The following is a 12,411-nucleotide window of genomic DNA, read 5'->3' on the forward strand; positions in this document are numbered from 1 at the left end:
TACAAGAAAATCTCCATTACCAAAATATCAAATCTAAACTAACCACACTAAAGATTTACATTAATCCGAGCAGTTTTTCTTTGAATTTTTGAATTCCACACAATGGCACGCCTCTATAAACTAGACTATTATTTGTTACAATGTCGCTATGCGTGGAACGTCGCCAACAGCTGCGAATGCTGGATCTCTTCATTATAATAAAACTAGTAAATTGAATATAAGATTTTTAGAATTACTATTTTTTTTCAGCTTCACGCTGTTTCCCCCATGTAGCAGAGTACACAGAGGGAATCTAGTGTTAAGACTCTTCACTTTTCGTTGAATTCTGGAGGTATTGTCTGTTGAGTGGCGGAACTCAACGCCGCGCTTTGACCCCAAAGTAAGATGAATATATTAAACATTTCATTTTCTCGAGTGGGGAGCGAACCTATAACCTGTTGTGTTTACAGTTATATGCTAGTGCCCTACGCTACGACTGGCCTCAATTATTAAATTCGAAGGTTAAATGGAATATTAAAAATACAATATAATTCATGAATAATATAATTCCGGATACATTCAGAGACAACAGCCAAAATCACTTCATTTACCAGTTTCTATGAATCTTGAGGATATTAGATGTTAGAAAATAGACCATGACGCCACCATTTTCTTTATCAGATGATGACATTCTTGACAGTGTTGCTGGACCTAGTAAAGAAGCCAGCCAGCCAGCCAGGTGCAGTGAGATAGCATCTGGCTGTAACCGCTGTAGTTGTGTGTTCAATGTTCACTCAAATGTATTAATTATATTCATTTTCTTACCTTTGCTAAGCAAAGAGGGGCGTTAAGCTTCACCCCTCACTAAGCAATATTTTGAATTCAAGTGGGGAGTGATAAACTAAGTGTTTATATTCTAGCTGAGTAAAGGAGCATCTTTCTAAATGCGGGATAGAGCGGGATAATAATAAATATATAAATACTCTCTGACATGTATAGCATTTGAACCTATAATCATTGTAGAGCCAAACTTGAAATATATAAGATTGCAAGCTACGATATTTTATATCTATGTAATCCTATCATATTATTTTGCAACAAGTTTGCTCAATTCGAGACTTGTATTTCATGAACTAGATTTCATTTAGATCTTTTTACGATTCATTTTATTTTCAATCTCGGTTTTAAACATCCATTTAATGAGGTCAGCTTTAATACTACATTTTAAATGTAAAATTATAAACTAGTACATAGCAAAATATTTAGCAGAGTTTATTAGTTACGCTTTACGCTATTATTATCCTGTCTTCGTCCATTGTTGGGTATAGGCCTTCTGAAATGGCACGCCACTGAGCTCCATCTTCGGCTCGTTTCTTCTATCAGTTGTCAGCCACTATATAGGATTGATAACGTAGTGTCAAGACACTGCGTCCTTCATTTATCGTCAAATTCTAGTGGTTCAACGCCGTGTTTAAGCGGACACAAGAGCGACAAAATGAATATATTATATTTAATATGAAGGAAATTGAATCCACAACCTGTCGCGTTTACTGGCCTTATACTGGTATATCATTATTTAGGTAGAAAATATCTTACACTAATCATAGTGATGCACGAATTACTCTCCAGAAAAGAAATATTTAGCTTCTCGCTTTACACCGCAATTACGATTATGGAGTCAGAGGCCTAGTGTTAAAACACTCCGTTCCCTGCTTTCCACCGAATTTCTGCAGAAAGGTTTTTTGCCCAAATACCATAATTTTACCACTGGTATTTTACGAGTTACTCTTAATAGTTTAAAAGATAATTGGTTGGACCAAACAAAGCGATTTAGGTAACTCTCTACGTAAATATGTTTATACTGGGCGTCTAAATTTAACATGTAAATACCAGAAACATTCCTGTTAGCGCTCTGAGTGTCGGAAGTGTGACTCATCAGAGACGATCGCTCATAAGATCGCATCCAAGGTCTTGACTCTGAATCATTAGCTGTTCACCCAAATATTGGTTATGCTTCAATTTTATTTCATTATCTTTTAAAACTAATTATAATGATTGAATGAGGCCGTAGCGGCGCCGCGGCACAAGGGTGTGACTGTAAAGCGACGGTTGTGAGTTCGATCCCCATTCGAGGAAGTGAAATATTTATTTACGTTTATATTTCCATTTCTTCGCTCTGGTGTCGAGGCAGTATGGCGTTAAGTTCTGCCATTCAACACGCAATGCCTCCAGAATTTGGCAGAAAGTGGGGAACGGAGTGTCTTAGCATTAGGTTCCCTCTGCCTACCCTGCTGTGTGCGGGATACAGCGTGAAGTTGATTATAATAGATAATAATAGATAGATTTTTTTCTTATTTTCTTTACCTATATATTATTATACGATTTATAATAAATTAGTAACTTTTAATAAACGAAAACTCACGTACGAATATGTTGGTAACAAACGATCGTTTTATTAATTTCATACATTCTTGTGAAAATATTTTGATTTAGTAAAGAAAAAACTCAGGTTCTGTTTAACTCGGAGAAAAGTCAATCCACGTACTATTTGCCACTAGTTTCTGTAATAAACATCACATTGTCTGTTATAGTAATTTATTATAATAATATTTTTGTGATTTCTTTTTTATTTCAGTATACATCAATTCTTTGGAAAAATATTTTATTTCAAAATATTTAACGTTCAAATTATGTATTAATTATGATTTAAAAGATAATTTACTTTAAGAAATACCACTGTAAATGCCACAGACAGAAATATCCTAATAAATGTTTCTTAAACCTTAATTGCTAACAATGTTTTAAGAAGATTTTACAAGACAAAAGTTGTAGGGTAGGCTAACAAAGGGTCCCGTAATCGATCTCATTTGTGGAGCAAACACAGGAAGTGCGTCAATTTCCTCAGTTCATTATTCATCAAGCAATTTATTTGACAGCATGGCTGCTGTTTAAACGTAAATCCTATAGATTATTACATAAAATGTTAAAAAATTTAAAGTAGTGATAAAATATTTATTTATTTAATTTGTTGTGGAAAATATCATTAAACATTGCTACTAAAATCAAATCAAAAATATCAGCTTCACACACAGCCCGTACACACCAGGATAGGCAGAGGGAACCTAGTGTTAAGACCCTCCATACTCCACTTTCAGCTGAATTCTGGAGGCATTGGATGTATAAGGGGCAGAACTCATCGCCTAGCTTATGCCTTGACACCAGAGCGAAGAAATATAAATTGAAATAAATATTTCATCTTCTCGAGTGGGGATCGAACCCATAACCTGTCGGCTTTACAGTCGCACCTTGTGCCCCTGCACCACGACTGGTCTCACACATATCACTCAACACACAATAACCATAGGAAAACGGACTATTTGTTATATATTATAGACTATATATTATATGGAAAATATATTTAAAATGATAGCTAAGAGATTTTAGTCCAAAAATCGGCAGGTGTTGGCAGCACGCGTCGAATAAATCTTTCTAATTATAATAAGGATTTACAAACGGAAACGACGTTACGTCGCAATATGTCTCGCTATTCGACTCAAATATATAAAGACCGAACATAAATTTAGTAGTAGTAGTCCTTAGTATATATTTCCTTTATATATTAGAAAATACCTGTATTTAGTTATTTATATCAAACTTATTCCCTATATGTTATTATATATCTACTAAATAAAATTTCACGTCTCGTAAGACGCTAGGGTCCCTAGGTATAATAAATGATATAATATAATAATACTAAACTTTAGTATCTATGAAATAATCAAAGAACTTAGATCGGGGAATCAAAATATTAAATATTGTTTCGAATGGGAATCGAATTCACAACCTGTCGCTTGTGCTCCTGCACCACGACTGACCTTTATTCAAGGCCTTCGCAATTTTTCCCAGCTAAAAATAAAAAAAATACCATGGACAAACATAAAATTTACGTCCATTCAGATAGGGAGAACTAATTGAAGATTTTATTGTAAGCTCATACCATTTAAAAAGAAAATTGAATAAAAAAATAATAAAGAAACGTGGCCATATTTTTGCGTTTTCCTTGAAGATATGTTTTATTGTTCAACGTTTTGATAGAATTCTATTGTCAAGGAATTCATATAAACACCAGGAAGATTGCACTACCGTTTACAAAAGCAAACGAACGATATAGAAAATAATAGGAAAAAAATGGACATATATTATTTCCATTAAGACACTTCGCCGACTCCTGGAGGCTGGTGTTGAAAATATTAAATATTTAATTTCCTCGACTGGGAATCGAGCCCACAACCATCGCGATTACAGTCACACGCTTATGCCCTTGTGCCATAATATTATATTATTATTTATGTCATAAGGAAAAGCTTTTATTAAGTTTTATGAATAAAAAAATAAATATCTATTGGAAAACTAGATACGTATTCCATGTACTTATTACTTTCCTTTAGATACATTTCCTTAACAGACTATTTTTGGTTTTAATATAATACGAACGTGGATGTTTCATATTTATGAAAATGGTAGATTTTTTTTATAATAATATATCACTCAATAGACTTCACCTACTTATTTTTTTATTTTTATAATGAACAAAGTTCTCCAATCACGTAAGAATTGCTGGACAGCAATAGACGGATTTTTGTGATTGGTGATAGCCTAGGGTGATGAATTTTAGTATGGTGATAGCCTAGGCCAACAGACCAATAGACCAACAGACGAACAGCCTTTTCGCAGCCAAGGATTTTTTGATATTTATTATTATAATGAGAAACAGTAAAGGGCAATTTTGATCTACATTTAATAGCTAAGCTGACTTACTTATTTAGTTAGGGGGTAGTAGGTAGTTATATGCTTAGAAAAGAAAATTGCTTTGAAAAACGTTAAAAGAACATTTTCTAAATAATTGAAAAACATGAAAGTGAAAAAGATTACTCAATTCATTTCAAAAGTAGGTTACGTCATTTCAACGCTGGACGTCCCAAGTTTTTTTAGGGAGATTTGTAACGAAATACAAAATTAGTATTCTATATTACGAGTATATTGAAAGGTAAATCTTTAATGGGGTTTTTAAATGTCACGCTTTCAATAAAAAATATAATTCTGTTTCTTAACATTATTTTGAATATAAATAAGGAGAACATCTTTTCCGGTTTCCGCATCTAAGAATTCAACTTCCTCCAAAATAAATTATTAAAATATACTTTTTGTCTACAAAAACATCAATCAAAAAGAGAAAACCTCCATCAAATCATAACACTCCGTTCTCCACTTTTCACTCGTACTCATGTCTTAGCACTAGACTCTCTCTGTCTATCCTGCTGCATGAGAAATATAAAGTTTACAAACACAGTAAATAGAAGGTCACACTTCTATCCTGTTCGCATCTAAGGTCACACGTTTTCCATTTATCGTTCACTTAATATTCATTCACTATTCATGGTTGCAGCGAAAATAGATTTGTAAGGATATTAGGACTGAAAATCCTAGAAATATGATTTTTGTGCTAAATCAGGAAATATCTATATGGTATAGTAATGGTATGGTAATGGTATGGTATGGTAATGGTACCTATAAAAATATTTTATCCTATATCTTATAAAACAAAGTCGCTTTTCGTGTCTGTCTGTTGTTTCTAACTCTTCTTCTTCTAAACCCACCAACGGATTTTGATGCGGTCTTCGCCATTAAGACGAGTGTTTTCCGTAGAAGGTTTATATATAGTTTATTATTTGTACATTCTTATGTAAATTAACATAAATACGATAAATGTGTATAAAGTCCTACCCGTTGAGACAGTTTCGCGCATGCGCTGCTTTAATGGTAAGTACTACATGAAAATAATGTACTGGAATATTGTTCCTCTTAATAAGATCTACAAAAAAGTCCGCGAGAGCATATTTTTATCTTTTAAGGATAACGTGTAGTGATCATATTTCTGTCTAAAAATAGTAATTTCAATATATTTTTTATTGTGAGGGATATTTTTCCATAATAGTATTAATCCTTATCCTTTAAAATACTTTATTAATTTTCTACGTTAAACGAATATAAAATTTGCTTTTGACACTATTTCGAAATTGCGAATAGTTTTAGAGAAAAACGCATTTAATTGTTGACACATAACGCCGTTGACTCATCAGCTGTGCCGACTTAAGTTTTACTTATCCCTTACTCTCAGCATATAAATAAGTATATTAGTTACGCTGGCCATTTAATGCAGATCAAAACTGTCTTTTACGTTTTTTCATTTTAATAAGTACTTTAGCAGTTGTTACAATATCAAAAAATCCTTGCTGCGAAACGACTCGCCACTCGCCACGCGTCCCGCGACGTTTTGCTTATACAAGCGAGTCCGCCGCGCCCGCCAGCCGTACACGCGTCGGTGGTTCAGCGGTAGAATGCTCGCATGCCACGCGGGCGGCCCGTGTTCGATTCCCGGCCGATGCATTCTATTTAATTTTCCTCACAGGCAGCCACGTGCTGCTTGCTTTTCATCAGGGACAGAGTACCCTCTTCCCTACCCAACCGATGTCGCTGTAAAAGCCAATAGGGCTAACAGCATTAACCACTAGCTCGGAAAAAAAAACCCGCCTGCCTCTATAGCAACGAAGATTTAGATGTGTTTGCACGTATTGGATAATTGGAGTTGAATGTATTATTTAAGCGCGATATATTTGTTTTCATATTTGTTGTAGAAGTTATTAATAGGTAGGTTTTTGTTAATAATTTCTGCTGTTTAAAAATTTTTCTAAAAATAGTGATAAACATAAAAACATAAAAAACTCTTTATTTCACACCTTATTAAACATATTTAACAAAAACAAAAAAAAATCGTACAAAAAATAAATGTGAAAGGGCGGCCTTATCACTAAAAGTGATCTCTTCCAGGCAACCTAATCTTAGAGGAATCAATTTAAAAGACAGGGCATGGCGCGATAAAACATATATATATTTATACACCTGCATAAATACTATCTATAGTGATTTAAATATATTAAATATATTAAAAAGATTGGTAGCACAGATTTAAAATTAAAGTACTAAAAAGTCCTTGCTGATTAACGGTTCGTCGCCCACCACGCGTCCCCCCGTGCCCCGCAACATTTTGCTTATAATAGTGGATCCGCCGCACCCGCCTGGCTTCTTTCCCCCGGGCATGGAACGAGGGCCTGCTTATTATACTGCTGAGGGATACCGATCTATAATCCTCCTCAGCATGGTCGCCAAGCTGTTCGAGAAGTTATTTCTCTCACTTCACCAGTCGCACATCCACCCAAGTAACGACCAGTTTGGCGAGCGGGTATACCACTCTGGGTAAACTACGCAACAGTGATCAACCGAGAGAGAGTGTGAGTGTGCAATAGCAGTCTTCCTTGACGTAGCACGCGTATTCGACCGCGTTTGGCACCCGGGCTTACTTCATAAAGTGCTCAGAGCGGGCACCCCCCAGCACGTCGCGCATGTCTTTGCCGCTCTGCTTTGTAAGTGACAGGACATTTTGCGTGAGAGTTGAGAGTGCGGGGTCTAGCAGCGACCGGCGAGTGACGCAGGCACCATACTACGTGAACACCACGCGCCACTCACCGTAACCCACCCTAGGTAGAAACCCTAGAGGTACACATTAGTCGTCTCGCGTCCAACGTATTTCATTGCGCTGATGTATCGGCTGATCTGCACCTAAGGAGCAGCCCTCCGCATAGCCGGCCGCCCGAGGTCAGACGTCTTGACTTTGGTCGTTTAATCTAGGCCTCCCTCAGGAAACCGTAAAATCAATTAATTTATGCCTGTTTGGATTGATATAGTACTAGGCATTTTTTACCCTTTGGTTGTCCTCGTTACTTAATTTAGATTACCTAATATGTATGTTAGTTTATTTTGGAGTGGTGGGTTACACCCATAGCAAGGTAGGCAGAGGGTAACTGGGAACCTAGTGGTAGCTACGGAGGAATGATTTTATTTAATAACTAGCGACCCCCTGGCGGCTTCACCCGCTTTTACTACTGGATTATTCATATAATGTATGTTTGCAAAGCACTTAAGATAATGTGAAAATTAATTAAACCCTAATGCAACTCGCATTTTCGTAGTTTCAATAAGGATTTTCCAATTGTTTTACTCGGCAAGGATTTTTTAGTAGGTACCGTAATTTTAAATCTGTGCTACTAATTTTTTCAAGTACTTATTAAAATATATTTAAATGACTATTTTTAGATAGTTAAATGACTATTTTTAAACGGAAGAAACCCAGGCCGCCCGCGTGGCAGGCGAGCATTCTACCACTGAACCACCGATGACTGCTCATGACGCGCTTGTATAAGCAAAACGTCGCGGGGCGGCAAGGATGTTTTGATATTGTAACAACTTCTAAAGTACTTATTAAAATGAAAAACAGTAAAAGACAGCTTTGGTCTACATTAAATGGCCAACGTAACTAATATACTTATTTATATGCTGAGAGTAAGGGATAAGTGAAACTTGAGTAACATACAGCTGATGTGTCAACAATTAAATGCGTTTTTCTCTAAAACTATTCGCAATTTCGAAATTGTGTAAAAAGCAAATTTTATCTTCGTTTAACGTAGAAAATTAATAAAGTATTTTAAAGGATAAGGATTAATACCATTATGGAAAAATATCCCTCACAATAAAAAATATATTGAAATTATTATTTTTAGACAGAAAAATGATCACTACACGTTATTCTTAAAAGATAAAAATATGCTGTCGCGGACTTTTTTGTAGATCTTATTAAGAGAAACAATACTCCAGTACATTATTTTCATGTAGTACTTACCATTAAAGCAGCGCATGCGCGAAAGTGTCTCAATGGGTAGGACTTTAGACACATTTATCGTATTTATGTTAATTTACATAAGAATGTACAAATAATAAACTATATATAAACCTTCCCTGAGAAATACTTGACCTAATGGTGAAAACCGCATAAAAATCCGTTGGGTGGTTTAGAAGAAGAAGAGTTAGAAAGTTCAGACAGACACGAAAAGCGACTTTGTTTTATAAGATATAGGATTTGTATTAATATAAGAACAAACTGTGATTATAACCTGCGAACTAAAGACAATATTACGGCTTTTCTAAACTATTTATCAAAGCGTTTAAAGTGTTAGCAGTAAATAAAAAGTTGCCTCGGAATTTTATTTCGTTATATTTTTAAAATATTCGCACAAAAACAATTAGAAAGCCGCCACAACACGTGCGAGGACGTCTGAAAGGGTCATTATTTATGATTGTGTTGAAAGTATGTGCTATAACTGAGATGTTAAAAGTTTTAAATTATCTAATCTAGTGTGTGCTAAAAAAAATTATAGCCACTTATCACTTTTCGAGACCTAGAAGAGACCTTGATGGATTAAATATATTAAAAAAATCGTAATTTATAAAAAAATTTATTATGTATGACTAATATTAATAATTTAAATATGACTGAAAATTTTATAGTATATGCCTACTATGTGTTTCATTTTCATTGTTTCTGTCGCATTTTTTTAAAATAAATCAGCTTCACGCTGCATCCCGCACACAGCACGATAAGCAAAAGGGAAATAGTGTTATGATGCGTTCCATTTTCCGCCGATTTCTGGAAGCATTTCGTGTTGAGTGACGGAACTAAACGCCGCGCTTTGTCTCGACACCACCAAAAAAAATATTTCCTCGAGCGGAGATCGAACCCACAACGTCACAACTGGCTTGGGTTATTTCTATTATGATACAATAATAAAAATAATAGACTTTTATATACTTACTGTAATGTCTCAAAATAATCTTGTTTCATTTATTTAAAGTATATCAAATTTCATATATCACCTATCTCAATTCGAAGTAATCATTGGACTACATAAGCTCATGTAATCCACAAAGCTTGTAAGGAAAATCTATTGATAAGAATAGTACGGCCATATTAGACTCTTTTTTTTCTATACTTTCCTCACATTATTGAAGGGATTTCTTAGCTATTATAATGCACTTTTAGATAATATTTCTGGTATTTTATTAATTACAAAAACGTGATAAAAATCATCTTATTATAAACAATTGTTATAAGTTTCATTATCTAGTTTTTTTATATGCAATAGAGTATATTTTATTTATTTAACACTCAAGGGTGCAAGCTATTATTCCGGAATTAGGAAAATGGAGAGCGGAGTATCTTAACACTAGGCTCACTCTGCATACCCTGCTACATAAAAAACAATTTTAATGTATTATTCAACTCACTTAATGTATTTAATATAAGTGGACAATAGACAATATGGCTGACATCTATTTGTGTATGAAAATTTAAAGTTTAAATCCCTTGACATTTTCTACTATAAATATTGTACAAATATTATCAAAACTAACTAACAACCACTTTAGTTAGTTAGTTAGTTTACCAAACCAATAATAATAACAAAAGCCCGGCGTTGAGTTCCACTACACATTGGGGGGAACAGTGTTTTAACAGGTACCCTCTGCCTACCCTGTGTGCGGGATACAGCGTGAAGCCGAATTTAATAAAATTTTTGATATATATCTCAATCGCAATCCGCAATTATACATATTGAAATATGAAAGATTTAGTACAGAACTTTCATGTTGAAAGAACGTTTAACAGCTAATAATATTCGAGACATCATCTTTGTTCTTCTAGTTTTATTGTAAGTTATTTTTGCTGGCTCGTCTTTACATACCTTACGGCTGAGTAAGATTACTTTGGCGTATTTTTGTATTCACATTTTAGAAACAAACTGGAGTTTCTTTCTTGTGTTTTTACTACAGAGTTAGTGTTGTTGTTGTGCGTATAGCTGTGGAGTATAGGTTCTATTCCCAGTTAAAGCAGATATATAGGACATGCCATATACGTATTTATTTAATAGTAAATATATATATAAAAAAATGTATTTTCCAAATGATAATAATATTTGAGATATGGCGTACAAGCGTGGCACTGTGCATAACGAAAAATGGTGAATGCTAATGTCTTAATGGGAACAGAGGGCCCTTAGCACTAGGTTTCCAGGATCCTATACCTAACCTGCTATATGCGAGATTCAGCGTGAAGCTTAAAAATAAAAAGAAAACAGAAGACATCTCTTCAATTTTCTGTAACCATCAAATCCTGCATCAACTGCACCTTTACTCCTACGTTTTTGATAAGAAATTATAATTACTATAATATTTTTTTATATTTATATTTTTTTGTTTATAGAGTTCATCGTTAACAGACTTAATATCAGCATTCGACAACAAAGCTCAAGCACACAGCGAATTGCAAAAAATAACTGCGTTCAGCGGTCACTTCGATAAGAATGCCAAACCTACATTCTCAAAGGACGAATATGGCAAGTAAGTAAATTAATTTACTATTTTTAACTTCTCTTGTTTGTAATAGGTTGGCGTAGGGATGTAAATGGTAAAAGCATTGCGTAATGAGTGGCGGATCTTAACACCGATAATTTTAATATTTTACATATTTATTGTTTACAACATTAATGTATTTCGAAGGCGGTATTAAAAAGTTAACGCCATATTTTTAAGATGGAGATAGACTTAGATAGTGGAAGAGAGCACTAATGTAAATTTCAAAGAGTCTAGAGACTATAATGAGGTCGTAAGACCCAGGCATTATGCTCTCCTCTTTCTATTCTTCTCTCATTCAGTAAAGGAGGCACAGGATTCTCCAAGGAGGCGGGAAATAATTATTGTTGTTTATAATAAAAACAAAGAAATAGTGGTTTAATTATAATAAGATTTGGTAAATGAAAAATAATTTAAGTATTTTTCAATTCTAAAAAGACTTTATAAAAGTAAAAACTTTAGCTAAAGGCAGCTTCAAGGGTAAAAGCAGTAAAGTTACATATTTGTTTTACTAACAATTTTCAGCATAAGATCTGAATATTTAAGAAGTGTTTACATAAAAGAAAGTTTCATAATTATTAAATTATTATGATATAAATCTAGACTGCCTGGAAATAATAAAATGTAAAGAAAAAATAATTTAAGCTAAATACCACATACATAAGTCACACCAGTCTGGTTGTGGGTTCAATTCCTACTCAAGGATTTTTTTTAAATATAAATTTATATTTCTTCGCTCTGGTGTGGACGCAAAGCGTGGCGTCGAGTTCTGCCACTCAACACGCAATGCCTCCAGGGGTTACTTCTACACCAGGTTTCTTCTGGTTTCCTGCTGCGTGTAGGATACAGCTGATAAAATATAAATATTTTCCTTTTTAGTTCATTACTTTTAAAGAGTCGGTACTATACAAGTGGGTAGAGCTAAAAGAGTAAAACAATGCAAATTTAAAAGAACAAATGGATATTTTCATGCTCGCTTAACACCGCGTCCAAATATTTAACAATTCTCCATACGGATTTTGTTTTAAAATATTTATTTTCACATTGGATATTTTGCAGTTGCCTTACGGTTTT

The 12,411-nt window shown here is 34.2% G+C and overlaps 1 protein-coding gene across 1 annotated transcript in view; it reads left to right on the forward strand.

Annotated features, from left to right (window-relative positions):
- The window catches only part of LOC146539586 (actin-binding Rho-activating protein-like), a 29,071-nt gene that overhangs the window by 4,457 nt on the left and 12,203 nt on the right, over positions 1-12,411 (forward strand). Inside the window, exon 2 of the mRNA XM_085185143.1 lies at positions 11,189-11,325. Within this exon, the coding sequence (XP_085041269.1) occupies positions 11,189-11,325 (137 nt within the window). The remainder of the gene's footprint in view (positions 1-11,188; positions 11,326-12,411) is intronic.

The sequence above is a fragment of the Heliconius melpomene genome, chromosome 4, assembly GCF_056956725.1.
Source record: "Heliconius melpomene rosina isolate 202511_hmr_F chromosome 4, ASM5695672v1, whole genome shotgun sequence".
NCBI lineage: Eukaryota > Metazoa > Arthropoda > Insecta > Lepidoptera > Nymphalidae > Heliconius > Heliconius melpomene.